This window comes from Seriola dumerili, unplaced genomic scaffold (genome assembly GCF_002260705.1).
Source record: "Seriola dumerili isolate Sdu_G_001 unplaced genomic scaffold, Sdu_1.0 BDQW01000723.1, whole genome shotgun sequence".
Classification (NCBI taxonomy): Eukaryota; Metazoa; Chordata; class Actinopteri; order Carangiformes; family Carangidae; genus Seriola; species Seriola dumerili.
The window spans coordinates 255,393-275,663 of record NW_019174978.1 but is presented as its reverse complement, the minus strand read 5'-3'; the positions used below and the strand labels follow the sequence as shown (position 1 = coordinate 275,663).

Sequence of the window (20,271 nt, the reverse complement as noted above, 5' to 3'; positions counted from 1 at the left end):
AGTCGTAAGGTGAGTTCAAAATCAGATCGACGGGACACACACACACACATAGTGATCTATATGAAAAAGGGGATTGGAGTTCAGTGTTTATACATGGCTCAAGACACAAGCTAAAAAAAAAGGCACTTTGCAGATCAAATAAAACAGGGGTATATTCATGTGAGGAACAGTATAACAAAACTATTACAGAAACATTTGTAAATGTCTTTACTCCACAGAAGGCTCTCATCTTCAGTTTCATTCATCCAGGCTCCACAATCATGATAAAAAAAAAGAGAATATATTTCACATACTCGAGCATTAAAGCAGTCCTTGCTTTAACTGTAACAGTTTTACATTGCTTAGAGCCTAAGGGATGCAGAATTACACACCGTGGTACTGAGGTGCCCTTCTGGTGCAAGGATCAACTAATCTTGATGTCAACCACTAAAAATGATAACACAGCATATGTTCACTGGTGATCAGTTGCCCCCCCCCACCCCCACCCCCCTTGTGTCTGTCTTTACAAAGCAAACCCTCTTGTGGTATTCACCAGTATTGCAATATGGAAATCTCGAGCAACGCCTGCAGTGGTTTTTCAAGTTTCCAGGAGTTCTAAGAAGGTGCCATTGCACAGCACAGAGATTGCAGCCAAGAACACGGAGCCCGGGGAGTTCACAGCGATACTTTTCTCTGTGTCTGAGGCTGAATGTGCATCAGAGTGAGTCATTCCCCTGAAATATGACTCAGTGTACACAGAGTCTGACAACAGTTCACAACCGTAAACACCAAGCTCTTTGCCATCCACAAAACAAGGCCACTCTTTGGAATGATGCTGATTAAAAACAGTAAACAACTGTCAATGAAATACGCAATAAAATATCAAATCATCTCAGAATAAAAAAGTGCTCAGTGTACAGTTGCTCTCTCAGAGAGATCAGTGGCTGAGGAGGATAGTTTTCCCAGCTTGTAAAGGATGGAAGGCCTTGTTGAGTCCGGTGAGCATCTTGACGGTGCAGGTATTTCAACCTTCAGAGTTCCATCTCATTTCCCAGCCTTCTCAGTGGGAATGTACTCAGTTTCACCTGACGACACCTGAGAGATGCGGCGTGTGGAGCCCCACAGGCGACGGGAGAATTGTCCTGAGCGAACCTGAGACGAGGAGGGGAAACATGTTAATCTTCACTTCAGGGCTAAAACGGAGATGTTAGACTAAAGATGCTCCATTACCATCTGAAAAACCTGGTTTTCAACTAGTACTTAGCATATGATTACGCCCCCTGCCCCCCCTCACACTTACACATACAAACATACACCACCACCCCACTCCTTCATCTCACACTTCATCTCACTTCATGTCCTGGTTGGTTCTCACCTCCTCTGGCTTCCCTGCCCCCACCACAATTAACTTCCCGTCCTCTAGTCCAACGAGGATGTGGTTGCACTCTTTGGTGACAGACACACTCCTCACAGGAACCATCAAGGCCAGGGGAGCTACCGAAGCATCCAGACTGTCAAACACAGAGGAGTTAGAGTTTCTGCAAATGCCGAAAATTGGAATCATTATGTTATATCATATAGTTTTTTTTTTACCTGTATAAATCTCGTATGTGGAGGCTGCCCTGCATGGTGCCCAAGATGACATATTCAGACACCAGGTGCAGAGCAGTCACCTGCTCCTCCATGGTGAAGGAGGACAGCAGGCAGCCGTTTACAGAGTAAACATAAATGGAGTACTTGCCCTGTAGGAAGACGTAGAATTAGCACTGGCATAAGCAGGCTGAGAAACTTTGTTTGAGTATAACTGTGTTTGCGTATGAATGCTACTATACTGGATGTATTCATGTACCTTCCTGTTAGAGCGTTCCTCCAGCGAGGTCTGTACCACAATGTGGCCTTCCATGCCCACCTGGAGCTCAGAGATTTGGGCGGGTACACAGCTATTACCGGGAGGTCGCAGGGTTCGCAGGAACTGGCCTCGTCGGACAGTGTGCACTATTACAGTCCCGTCCTGACACAGTAAATGTCAGAGTGAGGGTCAGGTTTGATTCAGACCAACAGTGAAAACTGCACCTTTTGTTCGTTTTTTTTTTTTTTTTTAAGTTTCCCACTGCAAACCAGGTTTTTCAAACCATAAGCCACACAGTGAGAATCAAAATAAATAAAGATCAAAGCTCCTATAACTACAGCTAAGAATGACAGACTTGTATCTTGTATCTTCTCTGATTTTAATACCAGTTAGGATGAAAAGCTCAAAATGACAGTCAGCCAAAACTGTGGTTTACCCACTGTTCATTTTGTTGCATTAAGCTTTAAGATGGCAACATTTGTCTCCTTATACCCATAACGTTTGTGTTTTGTGGTTGTTTCCTGTGGATTAGATTAGATTCTCACTTCTAATGAGCCACATCACATTTTGCTTGGAGAAAATCCAAGTAGGATTTTCAGGCATCTTATTGAACACAATTTTTCACACCCACACAAACATGCAGAACTGGAGCATAATGCACTCCAGCGATTTAAAAAAAAAAGACTTATGAATTATCTACCTACATTATATAATAAATCATTACTTTGATACTAAGTGTCGAAATTTCAAATCAATATGCAAAACCCGTCACACACAATAGATACTTTGTGTCCAGCAAGTGTTTATAGAGTGTGACACCTCTGACCTTTGACCCTGAGACAGCCATGTCCAGTTCAGTGCTGATGGCCACACAGGTGACCTCCTGGTCATGTCCACAGAGTACCTGCACCGGCCGAGGAGACAGGCCGCTGGAGAGGCCACCCTGAAGGACGAAGGAGTATCCATATGTGAAGCCATGACCTTGATGGCAGCTTATATTCATGCACATGTGAGTGACTTATTGGATGCAGACAGGGATCTATGAAGACGTTTACCTGCTGTAGGACCTGCCACACTATACAGGATGTGTCCCTTGAACCAGAGATGAGGTAGATGCCACAGAGATCCAGAGCCAAGCAAGTAATGACGTCTTTGTGGAACACACAAAAATACAAATAAATATGCAAAACTTAAACAAAGCTTGTATATTAAAAGTTAAACATACAACAATAAGAGCTCACCAATGTGCCGGCAGATCCTGCCAACCAGCTTGCCCTTGCCCAGTTGGGTGACGCGGAGACTGCAGTCCCAGTGTCCTCCGCTGAACAGCAGACGTCCGTCGTTGGACACCACCAGCACCTGAGCGCTGATCTCCACCCCGGGAGAGAAAGGCCCACTCAAGAAACGCTGTGTTCTGCAGCACAAAGCAGGGTCGCAAAAGATCAAAGCGAGTTAGAAACAAGAAGTGAGAGTCAGGCTATGACCTAGATGCGGAGGAGATTTATAATCACAACATAAAACTGTCATGACATCTGCAAATTACAACCTGCATGAAGCCCCAGTGTTCAAATGCTTCTCATCCTGATTTATTCTCTTTTTATGTGATCCACGTTCAAGATCAGGATAAAATAAGATCCATTAAAGCAAATTTCAATTAATGAAACAGGCTTTGAAGCTTCACAGACAAGAAAAGGATGCCAAGGCAGATGTTACGCTTCCATCCAACTGTCAGGAAGATTTTATGCATCTTTTGAGATGCTGTAAAAAAAAATAAATAATAAGTGGGTTTTTGATTTGTAAATTAAAAAAATATCAGAAAATGTCATTTGAAAAAGTACTGAGCCAGATATTTTACTCACAATAAATTCAGGGGTCCAAAGTCAAGCTTTTTTTCATGCTATTTATCATGTGATATTTTAATGTGAGGGCGCTCACTTGGGATTAGTGATCGTGGGGTCCTTAGCGAAGGTGAAGTAGTTGGCGATGTTTTTATCATACGGCAGCCAGCTATGCGTTCCTATCAACCCGTTTGAACTCACAGTCACCTGGAGAGAAATAATGACATGGTATGAAAATGACGAACCTCAACAATTCAAAAATGAATGTATTTTTGCTGTCATGACTGCATCCATACCATTATGTCTGAGCCCTGGATGATGAAGGAGCGATTCTGGCTCTTTGGTACCACTGCCTGGACCAGAGGAATGCCGTCACTCACCACCTGAGGCACACACATGTGAATATTTTTATTCTTTTTATTTTTTTTTTTTAGAAGAAGAATAATGAGATCACGATGGGATTTCAAAGCATTTTAGGCCCCACCTCGACAAATGACCGCAGTTTCTTGAGCTCCTCAAAGATATTTGGGGGCATAGTGTCCAGGCGGGCCTGCCGCCTAGCTGCGTTCTCAGCTGACATACGAGGAGGATGAGGCTCCTGGGTGGAGACAGGAACATGATATGTTTATCTTTTTAAACGCAACATCACAGAGTTTTGTTGATAATGGAATCTCAAAAAGGAGCTGTGAATTAGACTGGGAGCAGCACCTTAAGGAGCTGACAGGGTGTCTGTCCGAAGTTGCTGATGATGCCTTCCAGGGCCTTGCGCTCGTTCTCGTTGGCAATTGCATCCAGATCTACTGCACCTGCAGAGAGGACAAACAACAAGGAAGAAAGATTTTTCTATGGGACACAAGGAGCGGAAGAAAAAAAAAAAACTGAAGGAAATGTTGCACGTTTTTTTTTCTTTCATTAATAAGAAAAGGTATTCACTCTTGTCTTACCTTCATAAGTGCAGTAGTAGAAGACATTGAGCGCATTCACTGCCTCTTCACCTCTCTGCTTGCAGCCAAAGATCAAGTCAATCCACTCATGGAGGTGACTGGACACATGCTCACATTCCTAGGGTCAAACATACAATATGCTATCATCTTCAACAGCTGCATGATCAATGTGAGTCTTTAAGACTGTGGCTGTTTGTGTGGACTCACCAGGGCTTTCCTGTGTTTCCTGATGAAGTCTTCTCTTGATGTGGCCCAGCGAGGCAGCAGAACATCTGTCACAGAGTCCTGAGATATCTGCAAATGTCCCAGGTCAAATCCTACAGCAAGCAAACATGCATTAGCTTCTTTATGTCAACAATATATCAGCGATACGGCTAAAGACAAAACACATCAGACTCATTTGCTTTAAAATTTGACCACAGGTATAAGTGCTCCTTACCGTTCATGTTCTGCAGGAATTCGGAGAAGTAGAAGAACTCTGGGATGAGCTCTTTGACGTCAGCGGGACTCTCCATGCGAGCCTGCCAGGCGGCTGCCACTGAGTGGAACTGTCTGTCTGCACAGTCGAACCTACACAACAACACGGCATACCAATGTGAGACCAGAGATCAGCAGGAAATACTTAAAAATATCATGCACGGGTCAGTGTTCCCACCTGCCACTCTGCAGCTGGATATGCAGGGTGGTGAATGGCTCCATGCGGATCATGTAGTGCATGACTCCTGCTGCATTTGAGTAGTGTGTGCCATAGTGGAATTTGTCAATGGTGCCTGTTGGGTCTTCAAAGCTCTCATACCTGGTGACAGATGCAGAAAGATGCTGAAAATGATAGATTCTTGACATTGTCCAAAGCATTTTGTTGCTTTGTAGTGTGTAATTGACAGTTGGCTGGTGATGCAACCACAGTCACATTGTTATACAACCACTCACTTTTCTCTGACATTCTGTGCATGGCGTGGGTTGACCACACCTATGGGTTTAGACAAGTCCCTGAAAACCGATGGGTCCTCGAGATCCAGAACAGAAGAGGTGTAGTCACACAAGACCCAGGGGAACTGAGGACAAAAAAAAAAAAACAAAAAAAAACACAAATGCAACATGATGCCTCCTCACACTGAAAGCACATCACCTTTTGCAATAAAAACACTGTCAGGGAGAGATGGTGTGTATTTACCACAGGGTACTGCGACAGGTCGTTGTAAGTGCGTCCAGCAATGGTGTTCAGTTGCATCAAATACTCAAAATTGGAGATTTCTCTGTATACCCATTTCTGTTCAACACATCAACATCAGATCAGGTCAAAAACAATCAGAACAATTCAGATCTAATAAGTTTCATAGAGAGGACTGTATTAAATAAACACCTGTGTGAGCCCAGATGCCTTCAGTAGCTCTTGGGGGGAGCGGGAGCCGAAGTAAAACAGGTTGGGAGGCCGCAGCCCCAGGATCCTCGAATATACTTTGTTTCGTACCTGAAAGGAAAAACATAGTTTTGTTTTTTTTTTTTCATATCACCACATCATTTAACAAACATGTATTATTTAATTCTAATTAAACAGCCAAATGGGTTAAATTTGAACTGAGCCACACCTTCTTCCTGAAGTTGATGAAGTAGTGAGCCTGATCTATGAAGAACAGCTCCAGTGCAGAGCGGCGCAGGTTGTAGCGCCTCAGATGGACTTCTCTGAGCTGAGACAGAGGCCTCTTGAAATCGAACCCGATTCCTGAAGGCAGTGATACTCATTACTCATTGTTTTTTTTTTTTTTTTTTTTACAGAACCCTTTGTAGACCAGTGGAAAAAAAAAATGGCAAGGTGTGATGTCTGTGATCACATATATACTATATTACCTTCCTCCGTCTCCTCTTTCTCACTGCTGCCGTCATAGAAGTAAAGATGGTGTGTGGTGACCTCCAGACGACCAGGAACGACCGCCACGATGGTGATGAGCTCACAGTCTTCCGACAGAACCAGTTTTTCTTTCTGGCTCTCATCTTCTCCCTCCACCCTGAAAGCAAAGAAGATGGTACACCTTAATATTTCCTGCACCACATTTGCAAATACCAGATACATTATATTCAAGGGGCGCCCGTTTGGTGAAATTTAGTGTTTCAAAACCCGTCGCCCTGGTCCACATCATGTGAGTTTTTTACTTTTAGTTTATGGCCAATGGAAAATATAGAAGCCGGTACAAAAGATCTGCGAACTAGTCACTCACTTATTATCCAAAAAGACAAGGTCCTCTTCTCCTAACTGATCATCCTCCATGTCGCTCACTTTTGCTTCCTTTGCAACAGCCAGTGGGAGAGGTTCAGAGCTACGAGGGCTATCAGCTCCTGAAAATAAATCAAAAAGAACACAGCACGTCTTCAGAGCACCATTCTGCTAAAATGACAAAAAAAAAAGAAAAAAAAAAAGAAAAGTTAGTATCTTTGTACTCTGTGACATACCCATGTTGTCCCTCAGCGCACTGGCCTCACTGTGAGTGTCATAGTTGTAGTTGGGTACAAGTTTGAGACGCATCTTTGAATAGGTCTCTGCATTGGACAATTTCCATTTCACCTCTGGTTGAACTCTGTCAAAAAAAAAAAATACAGCAAAAGAAAAATTAGAATTGAAAAGCATAAATAGATCTTGGAGGCCACTGGCGGTTCACTGTTCCCTCTTGGATTTGTAAGTGAGAATCCTTGGCCAGAGAGTATTTTCAACAATAACTGACTGAGAGTCAGATGTCATCATACCTGTTGGCCCATGCTCCTCTCTCACTGGTCAAAAGCCTGCGGAGAGCTCTCCAGTGCTGCCACACCACCCCCTGCTGGCTGGAGCTCTGCTTCTGCCAACTGAGGTACCTGTTGTTTTCACTTCTGACGCGCTTCAGGTAGGGGTCCACGATCACTTCCTGTTTTTGCAAAAAAAAAATAAAAAATAAAAATAAAGAACAGTCAGAAATATCAAATCAGTAACCTATTAAAATTTCTTCATATCATGCATGAAGCCTGGAAGTTCTCTCATAACCTGAAACTTGGATTTGCTGTCAGATCTGTCTTTTTCCCGCTTAAAGGCCGTGCTCATCAGGTCATCGAAGCAGGAGTTCCAGAAATTGGACATGATGTCGTGGCTCCTCCCAAATGTGTCCAGCTCGTACTGCTCCATGGTGGGTTGGACCTAGAGGAAGATTTTGAGGAGGAGAGGACGTACATTCAGTCACACACAGTTACACAAAAATGTCACGGATGACACAATAAAGTCCAAGACTAATGCATCTGTTGTGGTCCTTGAATGTGGATTCTAAGTGACGAGGCAAAAACTGAAAAACACACATTCATAAAATCACTGCGAGTCAAACACTCAAGAAAGAAATGATCAAAATGAAATATAAATCATATCAAATAGAAGCTGCACTGACCACTAACTTTCTTTTTAAACACATGGTGGCTGATTTTTTAACTTCTGCCACCACAGAACCTAAAGGATGAGTAAGTTAGATGCATGAAAACAGGAGACAGGAATGGCATCACATTTCCCCATCTGACTGACCGTTTCCCTTTATTTATTTATTACATTAGAAGAGGTGTTTTTACAACTGCTGCACTGTCTAAACTCATCTGTTGTTTTTTTCCTTCCCTCTTACCGTCTCACGTTACACGCTAAGAACATGAAGCTGTATAAACATAAATACATCGGCTAAACTACTTAAACTGCAGACACATACACACTTAAGACATACATGTGAGAAATCAGCCTGGTCCAAACTATCAAGGCGGCCAATGTTATGCCATGCTGGCTAATGTATTGCGGGATCCGTATACAAAAGTAATCTAAACAAAACAGATTTATGAGCATGCACTGTCACACAGAGCGATGATAAATCTGCGCTCAGCTAGTGGTGAGTGTGTCTGTTTGGCATCAGTTCTTAAAATATCTCAGCTTCGAGTTTGAGCATAAACTGATCTCTGCCTAAAATATATCGAAGGTCAGCTAGAAAACATTTGGGAGTGTAGAGCTGTTTCTTTTTTTTTTTTCCTTTCTAAACTTGTGATAGCTTTTTTAAACTTTGCATTAGATTTCTCAGCCACCCAGTGAGATGTAACTGGTCACACTGGGAAGAAAGATTGCAAAAATCCTGAGTGTACATTAATGTGATGAAGAACAGAGCCAGCAGTATCTGAGAGTGGAGGGTTGATTATACCGACTCAGTCATAACAAAAACAGGAGAGGGAGGCTCTCTAGAATCCCTAAACAAAAGATAAATGACATTTTGATTTTAAATGCATAATATCAGCCAACGCACTGACCTGCTGCTGGTAAAACCCCTGCCACTCCAGCGTGAGACAGTAAACCTTCAGGTCCTGGGCGAAGGTGGTGCTGCCGTTGGTGATGGGCAGGTTGGGCAGCAGGTTCTGGAGGGTGATGGGGTTGGCATGCTGATCGAGCAGGGTGCGTACAATGGGCACCAGCTGGGAGAAAGTCTCTGGGTGTCCACAGTTGGTGCTGTCCATTACACCTCCCGGCCACAGGGGGGCGCCCAGCTGCCCCAGTAGGAAGCACACCTCCTCCCAGCTCAGACACAGCACAGTCTGGAGCAGGCTGTGGAGCTTCACATAGGCCATCACACACACCTGAGGAGGGGCAGAAGGCAAATAACTTACTAACTTACTTTATAACTGAGAGTCTATCCTTTAAAAAGGATATGATAAACAAACATATATGTAATGGTGTTTTAATTAGTTCAAAAGTCCTGTATGTAAAATTATACTAGTACAGACATCCAGAGTATCAGAAATATGTACTTAAAGTATCAGGAGTAAAAGTACTCCTTTGGTAGCAAATTGGACCCTGGCTGTTATATTAGTATATATGATATTATTAGACTGTTAATACTGACGAATTAATTCTACAAGCATATTTACTTACTGTATTTGGCTGAGGTGTATGTACATAGGTTGAACTTTTTACATACGTTTCAGTGGTTTAATCTATGATCCCTCCTCATATTTTATGAGTGGATTAAATGTTTTGTATGAGAAACCTCCGTCTGCAAAGTAACTCAAGCTGTCAGGTAAATGTAGCAGAGAAAAAAGGACAATCTCACTCTGAGACCTAGGAGAGTCTCAGTAAGAAGTAGCGTACAGTCCCTCAAAACTCTACACAAGTGCAGAACTTTAGTAAATGTGCTTAGTTAGTTTCCACCATTGGATTTAATGTAGCTATGTTAGTATTTCTTTTATTCTAATCTCAGTTTGTATTGTATATTCAATCTACTAAAGTTGGTTTATTTCCAGGACACCTGCAGCTGTGACGTCCGGGTGCAATTAAGTGAATCTATTCCAGACCTGACATTCGGAAAAACAAATGGCCATGGGTGGAGTTGTACTACTTTGGAGATGAACGCAACCAACAACATTTGATGGAAAGCCTTGTGTCCAGTTCATTTATGACCGCTCCCCCAATCTCACAATCTAACAACGAGCAGCAGCAGCAGCAACCATAACTCTAAGAGGAGCTGCCCTTTCATACAGAACACTCCCTCAGAGGAATGACTGCAATGTCTTTAAAAAGAAACCCATAGAAGGCTTGGTATTTCTTGGTATGGCTTTATCTGAGTGCACATATCAAGTAAAAATAAATTCTGCAACCCCTTTAAATTTATTTCCTGCAAAGTTCAATCTTGGGTTGTGAAAGACATGTACAAGGAGAATTTCTTTTTTTTTTTTTTTTTAATTTATGGTTGGTGTACTGGACAGGACAGATAGTGGGTTCTGCTGACCTGCGAATGTGGCTGTTGGATATATCCGGTGATGATACGTAGGCCGATCTGAGCCATTTCCTTCAGTTCGGTGTTCCCTGGGCTGCCAGGGGTGCTGTGCCATGCCTGCAACCTGTCCAGCAGGTTCACCACCCCCTCAAATATCTGCAAGACAACAGCTGTCAACAAAGGACTCAACATAAAGGTTAGACCTGTTTCCACACCTTGCACATTTTACAGCAACCTAAAGCCATTCAGTGCATTAAACACGGCTTAGCCTGCATTGAAAAAGATGCTACCTCCACCCAAACGTGACTCTCCACCCTGTATTAACTCGAGTCAGGAAAAATGTCTGCTAACGTTAAACATAGTAACTGACAACAACCACACCCAACTGCCCCTGCTTTGTATTTACGATAATAATAATAATAACAATAATAATAATAATAATGTAATAACTGAAGTCACTGATGCCTTTAACAGCCACATAAAATGTTGTTAATATTAATAATTAAATTACAGTACCACTTTCCAACAATGTAATCTGACTTTAAAAGATTTGTCATGTTTTTAAATAATTCTATTTCATAGGACCAACATAAAAAAAACATTTTCTTACAGGTTTATTTGTAACAGTTTAACATCATTAAGTCAGCCAACAGAGACGATACGGCCAAATTACATAATTTCCTGGAAGAAAACACCCATGACTGTTCTGCACACATAATTTCATAATGTCTGCCACCAGCTCAGTTACTGCAGAAAACTGCTGCATTGCTTTTTGGCAAAAAAAAAGAAAAAAAAAAAGGAAATAGAAAACTAATAAAAAACTAAAGTAGATTGTTGCTCTGGGGACCGAGCCTTTGAAATTCATCAGCAATTTAAATTCCACTGGTGATGAGTATTTATAAAAAGCAAACGTGCAGCTCTTAAACAATCTCATGTGTTTAATTCATACAAAAACTGAAGTGTATGAACGACAATTTGTGGTTTTACAGGGTTTTTAATGTGCTGAGTATTATTAATAATTAATAATTAAAATTAATAATGAGTGTTTGTTTGCTGGGAGCAGTCTCGGTCTTTGTGCTAAGCTAAGCTAACTGTCTAAACAGTTCTGAACTAAACAGTTCAACAAATAAAGGATTTGAAGTATCTTCCCTCAGAAGATTGAGTTGCATCATAATCTGTTTTTAATCAGCTGTGTCTTGCTGCACTACATACGTTTTAAAGATGAGACCATTTGGACTCAAGATAAGGAAGTAAATAAAAGAACTGGTGTTTCTATAATCAACCAGCAAGATGGAGACAGGCTTTCAGGAGCAGAAGAGAATGTGTGTGTGGTCCATACATCATGTGTTAGCTGAGGTATGTGGCACACCTTTTCACTCCACAGCGTGTGGTTGTCTGTACCCTCAGCAAACAGGAAGTCCTGCAGCAGCCGGAGGAGCCGCACCAGACTGGGACAGAAAGGCAGAGACACTCCCTGGGCGTCCCTCAGGTCTGACAGAGACGACTCCAGCATCATCTCCAGCAAACTGGCACACAAACAAACCTTGAGTAAATGTAATAATTCTGAACATTTGGACAAAAGGTGTGGTTCAGTTCGTGTTTTTATTGCGACACGGGCTCAGTGCAGATGGAATGTGTTTGTTCTCTGAGGAGAAATAAGTTTGAAACCATCGTCACTGACCTGCGTTTGATGTCATCGGGAGGGCGGACCAGCTGGCAGGATGAGCCCAGTTTGGTGAGAACAGAGAAGACCTGTCCTCTCTCCCTCCACACCACATCCTCCGGTCCCTCCGCCCCACTGCCGATCCACAGCACAGAGAAGACGATGTTGGTGAGGAGGTTGCACAGCTCCTCCTCAGGGGTCTGCTATAAACATAAAAACAACTCAGTCCCAAACTCACACAGAAAAGAACTGAAATAGTACACACATCAAAAAAAAAAAAGAAAAGCAGCTATACCTGTGGGTTGGATGTATTGGAGATCGTGTCTCCAGTCGGAGGGTCTGTCCCATAGCTTGTATCATCCAGCACGTTGGACAGACTGGAGCTCTTCCTGGGTCTGAGCGGTGGAAATGGTTTGCAGTGCTCCAGAGGAGACGGTGTGTTTGTCAGACTACCTGCAGGAGTGTGCGCGCCTGTGTCTCCCATGCCTCCTAGCTCCAGATCTAAGGGCGATGTACCAAAGGGAGAGAGGGGCTGGTACTCTCTCCCCTCTTCATTGGGGCAAGACGAGGTGATATCAACTGCATTGGAGATGGAGGATGAGTGGCTGCCCTGGTCCACCGAATCAAATGACTTAAAATGGAGGGAGCTGGTGAAGTTTTTCAGCGGGCCTCCTCCTCCACTTGGAGGCGACTGGGATAAATCAGAGAATCCCTCAGAGATGTCCCGCTGGCCACCTTCATCCTCCTCCTCCTCATCCTCAATGTCCTGCGATGTGCGGTAGCTCAGGAAGATGGCAGGGCGGGTGTCCTCTATGACCAGAGACTGATCCCTGCGCAGCGTCGGCCGATAGTTTGGTTCAAAGGAGCCGCGGGTGCCGGAGTCTGCAATGCTGGCGGTGTGGGACTCGTAGGACTCTTTCACATAGAGTTTGGTGAGAACATCCTGCCAGCCGGGCTGCTTAGCGAGCTGCTTCACATAATCCTCATTGGAGTAGATCAGATGAAAGAGCTGGGGCGATATCAGAGAGGAACAGAGAGAGCTTGTTTTCATTACTGAGACGATAAATATGCTGAGGATGAAACTCCCTGTGCCAGTTTTAGCAGAGCATGAATCATGTGAGCAGACTGACCTTGCGACAGACGTCCAAGCGGACGGTGAGCTCAGCTCGATGGGACAGACAGACCACAGCAAGGAGGTCTCTGAAGTTAGGGCTGGCATCTGTGGGGCAGCAGCAAATCTAATTTCATCTTCAAGTCCATGAAAAACTATTTCTTAATCAGCTTTCTGCTATAAATAATGAGATCTTTCATAAACCCACTTATTACTTTCCAAAATTAGAACAACACTGGTACAAAAGATTTCTGTATTTGTGATTTTTCTGCCTTTTCTCATCAATTTGAAACTATACGCACTGATCAGAATTCAAGATAATCCTTTCTTTTACACGTCTTCTATCATCGAATCATTTCCTGAAAGTTTCCAGTAAAGAACTTTGGTAGAAGACTGTTTTATATATATATATTTAATATGTTTAGTTGGTTATGTTGAGTTCATAGGCAGCTGCAGAGGAATTACTTGAAAGAACTGCTCAGCTCCACTTAAGCCAGAGTAAATATGAATTCATTATTTATTTATATTGGAAACTTTATTTTTCAGCTGTATGCTTGCTTGTAAACTAATTTCATATGTTTGCAGGTTGAGCTGACCTGACGACTCTAGGTTACACTAGCTAAGTGTTACATTTCAACAATCTTTGTATTTGACCACAAATTGGTTTCAAATTAAAAGTTGTTTTTTTTTCCAGGAAACGTCCTTGGAAATTATTAGAAAATTAAAAGAAATTTACTGACCTTATCAAGTTACAATGTGATGACTGTTGGGTTGTTTACTTATGTTCCCCTGGCAGATACCACTTTCAATAAAAATTTAATCAAAGCGTACCCGCACAGTCCGCATGAAGGAGATGAGTTTTAAATCATTAAATGAACTAATTTATGACTACGCATGTTTTATTTCCTCTTCAACTTAAATTTGGATTGTTGCTTATTCAGTGTTTAAGAGAAATACTTAGAGATTCACAACTCAGAGGTTGTTTCATCATTACCTGTAGCAAGGACCTGCTCATACAGACAGCGCACGGTGTTCATGGTGACGGGAATGTCTTCAAGGAAACAAACCAGGCCAAGGTAACCGAAATCCTTGAGCTTAATGCGCTGCTTGTTGCGCTCAGACACTCGCTCACTTTTGAGGATTTTGTATAAAACCTGCAACATCACAAGGAAATTGTGAGGGTTTTTATTTCTGTTTTGCCAACATATCACATGGGAGTTTGCAGGCAAATATCTGCTGAGTGATAAGCCTAAGTATTTTAAGAAGAGGTCCACTCAGTTTATCTCACCCTGAACACCCTCTCTCTGGCCTCGTCTCCGAATCTTGGAGTGAGCAGCAAACAGTAGAGCTGCTCCACGCCCCACTCCAGCAGCACGGCCTGCACATGCTCACGAGGAGGGCTGCTCCTCAACAGCTCATACAGCACATCCAAGGCCCTCACCACCTGATTGGAAGAGGAGTGAATCATCAAGATGGGGGGAGATGTGAAGGAGGACAAGGTTAGTACAAAGCACAAAGAAATATGTCTTAAGGAGGTTGACATTTTAAGTGGTCACTAAAAAGAAAAAGAAAAAAAAAAAAAAAGAGTGGATGATCGGGTTAATCGAGGTAATTTGGGGATTGGATGGTGAAGCATCATTCTGAAAAGGTCAAGTGATAACAAAATTCAACTCCCAACAGAAACAGAGGTAATAGATATAAGCACAACCTGCTGCTCCTCTCCTACAGTCAGAATGTAGGCGAGGACACTGTGAAGCTCCTCTGATGTCGGAGACTTGAGGAAGTCTTGCAGCATGGCGAACAGAGAGGTCTGGATTGTTTGCTTTTCATCAGACAGAGAGCTGCCATCTTTCTCCCCACTATGACCAAAGATAAGGAAAAGTATTGTAAATTATACAATAATATAAGAACAAATATAAATGTTTAAGAAACACTAAACTGCAGTAAATTTGTTTGGAATTCTCTTCATATACTTTATATTGTGGTGGACATCTGCGTCTTAATTTGAAACTATATTGTGGAAGGAGAGAGGTTCACCTGTAGAACGTCCGAATGGTATCCAGAATGTACTGAACCCCGTACTTCCTCTTCATGCGCTGCTTGCCTTTGTTGATCACAGACGACAGGTACTGCACGTGGGCTTCGGGGGGAAAAGAATACTTTTGTCATCTCCCTTCAGGTTGACATTTAGAAATGCCAAACCAATATGTGAGCTCGTGCCCAAAGAAGTGCATTAATTTACAAAACAGGGCAGTGAAGTGCAGCTTCAGGCACAGATTCACTTATAATCCTTGCCACGGCTTGAACTCAAAACATTAATGTATTCTATCTCTGCTCTACGGTGCTTTTAGCCTCCTCTTACTCCTTTCAGTCTTTGTGTCCCTTTTTATATTTATATGCACGCCAAACAGCTTCGGCAGACATTAAAAGGTTCACAGGTGTGTTACAAGACAACACAGGGGCTGCTTGTGCCTTACCCAGACAAACAGCGAAATGGCTTTTAGTCCAGATACGGAAATCAAAGAGCAGGTGCTGGTAGAGTTGCTGTAGGAGTGGGCTGTTGCCCTCATTGAAAACCTGCTCCAGCAGCAGCTGACATGCCATTAAAACGTTCATGTCCATCATGCTGCCTGGAACCTGCAGAGGTGAGTGGGAACAGAGAGTTACAGCGTGTTTGTGTTGAAGTATGTTTTCATTTGTTTGGATTTGTCTGTGTGCTAGTTACCTACTTTGATAATTGCTTAATAATTTAGTTCATTTTTCCAGCAAAAATTCACTGGTTCCAGCTTCTACAATGTGGAAGTTCGCTTAGATTTTAGTTAATTGAATATTATTGATCTGAATATTTGGGTTTTTGACTGTTGGTCGAACAAAACAAGAAATTTGAAGACGTCAGCTTGGACTGTAGGAAACTGGGGTGGACATTCCTCTGATGTTTCATACACCAAAAGACCAATCAATTTATCATGAAAAAATGCAGCCCATTAATCAATGATAAGAATAATGTGAAGTTCCAGCCCTCCGGTCTCAGCCAAACCTGGCAACCCCATGCAATTATAAGAACTCATTTTCATTACAGGATGCTCCGCGTCAAGGTCAAATACAGTATTTCAACATATCCTGTCAGACAACCAGCATGTCTGTGCTGCACCAGATTGACACCTGATTGGCTGCAGCCATCAAAGATTCACATCTATTAAAATTGTATGACAACTTGAACTTCTGAGCTCAAAACATACGTTATCATGAATCTGAAGACATAATTTCTACTACAGATGCCTCACTGAATGAGGACAACACTGATCTTTGCTTCAGAACCCTTTGGCATTTGTTCTAAATCAAAAGCTATGTAAGTTTGTCTTTGATGTGGCTCAGCATCAAATACAGATAACGCTGTCTGCATCACCGCATCAAAAAGCTAGAAGATAACTAGTTATGGTTGTTTGATACCCACTGAGCAGTTTTATTAGCGGGAATCATGAGAACAGGAACTGAGATCAGGAGTGATGACAATGCATCACAACTAACTCTTGCTTCCACGTTTTATATGATATGTAATTCTAAAATTAGTTTTAATCTATGCATGATTTTCTAAATTTCAATACATTTTCAAGCAGCAGATTCTGTGGCTGAAATCCTTTGTTCTCATTCAGGGACACCACGCAGTCTGACAAACTCTGCATAAATTCCCCCACACAAGCATGTGATTCTGCCATTCTGAAAGAACCACTGCTGTTTCTACAACACCATAACTATTCATTACGCTTCAATTACTTTGCAGCAACACAATGGAAAAGGTCAACTATTCCCTTTCAGATGCTTCTCGCAATTAGCTCCCACTTGCTGCGGTAAACTCACATATGCACCACTTACTTTGCTGAGCATGGCTCCTATGATGCTCGGCCCATGGCAGTGCAACAGGCTCTCCTGATTGACAGGGTGATGACGAATCAGGTTTTTCACCATCAGCAGGAAAGCAGCAATGCTGTTTCTCTCTAGTCTGCCCTCTGAGAGAGAAAAAAATAGGGCAAAACAACTTTTAAGATTTCCTGTGTTACCCACAGTTGTATTTATGCATTACAAAGCACTTTATTGACATTATCATATCTCAGAATGAGTCATATGTTGTGGTATTTGTCTCACTTCTCACAGAGAAGTTCCATGTTCCATTTACCTCATTATATTTATCTCTTTATTTACAGACTAATGTGCTGTAAGCTCCTGAACTGCAACGCTTCAAGCATGTTATGGCTCAGTATACCCATGCTGATTTTTAACCCATTAGTGTTGATTTCGAAATCTGTATTGTTGTATATTATGCTATGTGCCTCTTTTCTGACTGTTTAGTGCTTCCTGTTTGTCCATGCATCATGCCCCTTATGCAGACAGTGACTCACTGCTACTCAAAACACGTTCAGAGTCTGCAGTGCACTGAAAATTATACCTAGCGTTTAGCATTTAGCATAGGATAACAACTGAGCGAAGAGAAGTAGGAAACACAACATGCAGAAGAAAATGTACAAATGTGAGGCATGACCTGACCTGTGGATTTGTTCAGCGGCAGCAGCATGGCAGCGGGGCCTCTGGACGAGGTCAGCTCTGGCCCAAGCAAGTCTGAGATTTCCTGACCGCCGTTGTAAACCTGCTCAGCCTCAGACACCTGCTCAAGCAGAGGCAGCAAAACCCCAATACCTCCGACCACATTCACAACATCCTGTAGGAAAGGAAACAAAAAGGCATTGATACAGGCAATGTTTTTGTAAACAAGTTCACTGTATGAATACCCATCGCGTCTGAAATTATAATGTTTAATCAAAATTTTTCATTTCTAACCTTGATGTCCCAATTCACTACCCTGTGACCTGTCAGCCTGCCGTCATATTGGTGATTGGGAGACAGGTCCAGACATATCTGGTTCTTGAAGGCCTGAAGGAAACATATATACAAGCATGTGAAACAAGAATACTTTCTGCTGGTGTTGTCAATAATTTACACAGTAACATCATTGCAATCCTGAGTTTCGGTGGGTCACCTGTGGAGTGTAGTAGAGCAGAAGCTTGCTGTTGAGATCAGATATCTCTCCATCCGCTTTGAATAAGGACACGTGATTGGGGCCTGTGAGCAGAAAGCAACACGCAATCACTACTAAAAAATACAGGCACAATTGGTATTCTTTCAACTGTTTGGGGACAGTGATTTTCTTTACTATTGTTTTCCTATATATTTGATTTTCTGGTGAATTAAGAAAATGATTAAATATTCAATCTGTGCATTCTGTGCAACAATATTTGCATTGTAGCAGAGAATGACCTACCTGCAGCAAACAGAGCTCTCGTCTGGGTCTGCTGCAGAGCCTCGTGGCAGATGAAGGCGGTGCCCAGGAGACCATCCAAAGATGTGGGTGTTCCCCACTCTGTGTCCTGCAGTCCCGCTGGGATGGTGTGCACAGGGGAGTCACCTGCAGAACCCCAGTGGCCTCCTGCAAAGGAGGCTGGGAAAGACTGGGAACGGATAAGGGAGGGGGCATGGGAAGGGAAGGCAAACTCGGGGGATGGGCTGCTGCACGAGGTCATGGGGAGGTTGGGGGAGGTGGTGGTGGTAGTGGTCCGGTGGCCTGCAGAGCCAATGCAGCAGGAGGTAAAAGGCTCACTGAGGGATGGAAAGCGAAGCTGAGCAGTTTTACACTGCTCTCCATCAATGTAGATGGTGACCAGGTTCTGACCAAAAGGACGGCGGCCCGGGATGTGGACTATCGCCACTGAATGCTGTGATGAGGATGACATTAAAGAGCACACAGACGTGTGTCAGCAATATTTGTATTGAGAAACCGGAGGAAAACAGTCTTTAATTCAACCATATTAATAGACCTCTTTCGTCTCTTGTCAGGAGGCACACGCTTCAAATTTCTTATAATAATCATGCTTCAAGGTTAGAGGCCCAGACAACATCGTTTGGAAAAATGGTGTGTGATTTTCACTGTGATTTAAATCTATTTTTATTTGGGACAGGCTAAATGAGGACACATGTTGGCCAAAATCCTGGCTGCACTATTCAGTATGTGTTCACACTCACCCAGCGTGAGTCAGCTAGCGGGTGCTCTGGCAGAGCGACAGCCATGTAGTCTTTCTTAGTGCAAACAGCCACTACCAGCACACCCTCCATGGTGAAGAAGGCTTCAAGCCCAGTTCCACTAGCTGTGAAGAAACTTTGGAGAGAGAAAACAAGTTTGTACTGTGAAGGTGGACACTGAAATGCTTGCAATTCATCACAATTCTCATCTGTTCTGTGTTTTTCTACCTGTACAGCTGCTTCCTGCGTGGCCCTTTTCCAATATCATGCTGAGCCCCTGTGCCAGAGTTGGCACGAGGTCTGCGGTTGTTGAAAAACTGTTGGTGACAGGAGGGGAACTCCATGTTGAGGCAGAGCCAAGCGTGAAAGGCAAACCCGCTGCCTGGCCAGCGTTGGACTGTGGGCACCATAATACCTGCCATAGGGGGCGTGAGATCAAAGTACTGCAAGGCACTGTCCTGGCCTTCTCTGGCTGCCATGGCCGAGAGCACTCGGATGATCCGAGTGCAGTAGGGGTGCGCCCTGCCCAGCACTGTGCCATTTTCCTGATCCACCCTGAGCAGTCTGAGCAGACTCTTCAGCTCCTCTGGTTTCAGACACAGGGAGCCCAGGTGCTGCAGGAGACCCAGGAGAGCATCTGCACATTGCCTGTCCAGACTCTGGGGCTGGGAGAGCACCTGCAGCAGAGCCCCCACCATGCCTGCCTCCACAGCTACGGTGCGACAGGACAAGGAGCCGCGACAGACGGTGGCCAGCCACTGCGCCACCAGCAGCTGAAATTCCCTCTGACCCGACAGGTCAGGCAGCCACTGCAGGAGCAGCAGCAAGGGCTGGTCGTTACTAATGCCAAGGTGATGAGCGTGGGCATGCTCGCCCTCCACCGCCTGGAGACAAAGAGGGCCGAAAATAGAGAAGGCAGAGAATGAAAATAAGATATAGACATGGTCACATGACATGATTACTTCAGGTTAACTAGCACTAACACAGTTTAAATTGGAACAAGGTCATCAATAAGAGCAAATTGACTTCTACTGTCTCCGCAGTCAGCGGGGATAATGAGGAAAT

General features: G+C 43.3%; 1 protein-coding gene across 4 annotated transcripts in view; it reads right to left on the bottom strand.

Annotated features, from left to right (window-relative positions):
- Window positions 1–464: 464 nt before the first annotated feature.
- The window catches only part of nbeal2 (neurobeachin like 2), a 31,709-nt gene continuing 11,902 nt past the window's right edge, over window positions 465–20,271 (bottom strand). For all 4 annotated transcript variants that reach the window (XM_022765629.1, XM_022765631.1, XM_022765632.1 and 1 more), the window contains 42 exons: window positions 19,435–20,090; window positions 19,210–19,342; window positions 18,452–18,902; window positions 18,170–18,252; window positions 17,971–18,063; window positions 17,680–17,851; window positions 17,011–17,144; window positions 15,615–15,774; window positions 15,175–15,277; window positions 14,846–14,996; window positions 14,426–14,581; window positions 14,132–14,291; window positions 13,157–13,245; window positions 12,322–13,035; window positions 12,045–12,229; window positions 11,733–11,889; window positions 10,376–10,519; window positions 8,904–9,227; window positions 7,624–7,773; window positions 7,350–7,507; window positions 7,059–7,183; window positions 6,827–6,944; window positions 6,459–6,616; window positions 6,200–6,333; window positions 5,974–6,081; window positions 5,785–5,880; window positions 5,541–5,665; window positions 5,266–5,406; window positions 5,050–5,180; window positions 4,818–4,927; window positions 4,611–4,728; window positions 4,375–4,472; window positions 4,151–4,264; window positions 3,963–4,049; window positions 3,764–3,873; window positions 3,070–3,242; window positions 2,884–2,978; window positions 2,655–2,771; window positions 1,829–1,990; window positions 1,573–1,721; window positions 1,355–1,490; window positions 465–1,131 (listed from right to left, as the gene is read on the bottom strand). In XM_022765629.1, coding sequence (XP_022621350.1) covers window positions 1,024–1,131; window positions 1,355–1,490; window positions 1,573–1,721; window positions 1,829–1,990; window positions 2,655–2,771; window positions 2,884–2,978; window positions 3,070–3,242; window positions 3,764–3,873; window positions 3,963–4,049; window positions 4,151–4,264; window positions 4,375–4,472; window positions 4,611–4,728; window positions 4,818–4,927; window positions 5,050–5,180; window positions 5,266–5,406; window positions 5,541–5,665; window positions 5,785–5,880; window positions 5,974–6,081; window positions 6,200–6,333; window positions 6,459–6,616; window positions 6,827–6,944; window positions 7,059–7,183; window positions 7,350–7,507; window positions 7,624–7,773; window positions 8,904–9,227; window positions 10,376–10,519; window positions 11,733–11,889; window positions 12,045–12,229; window positions 12,322–13,035; window positions 13,157–13,245; window positions 14,132–14,291; window positions 14,426–14,581; window positions 14,846–14,996; window positions 15,175–15,277; window positions 15,615–15,774; window positions 17,011–17,144; window positions 17,680–17,851; window positions 17,971–18,063; window positions 18,170–18,252; window positions 18,452–18,902; window positions 19,210–19,342; window positions 19,435–20,090 — 7,086 coding nt within the window. In that variant the 3' untranslated portion in view covers window positions 465–1,023. The remainder of the gene's footprint in view (window positions 1,132–1,354; window positions 1,491–1,572; window positions 1,722–1,828; window positions 1,991–2,654; window positions 2,772–2,883; window positions 2,979–3,069; window positions 3,243–3,763; window positions 3,874–3,962; window positions 4,050–4,150; window positions 4,265–4,374; window positions 4,473–4,610; window positions 4,729–4,817; window positions 4,928–5,049; window positions 5,181–5,265; window positions 5,407–5,540; window positions 5,666–5,784; window positions 5,881–5,973; window positions 6,082–6,199; window positions 6,334–6,458; window positions 6,617–6,826; window positions 6,945–7,058; window positions 7,184–7,349; window positions 7,508–7,623; window positions 7,774–8,903; window positions 9,228–10,375; window positions 10,520–11,732; window positions 11,890–12,044; window positions 12,230–12,321; window positions 13,036–13,156; window positions 13,246–14,131; window positions 14,292–14,425; window positions 14,582–14,845; window positions 14,997–15,174; window positions 15,278–15,614; window positions 15,775–17,010; window positions 17,145–17,679; window positions 17,852–17,970; window positions 18,064–18,169; window positions 18,253–18,451; window positions 18,903–19,209; window positions 19,343–19,434; window positions 20,091–20,271) is intronic.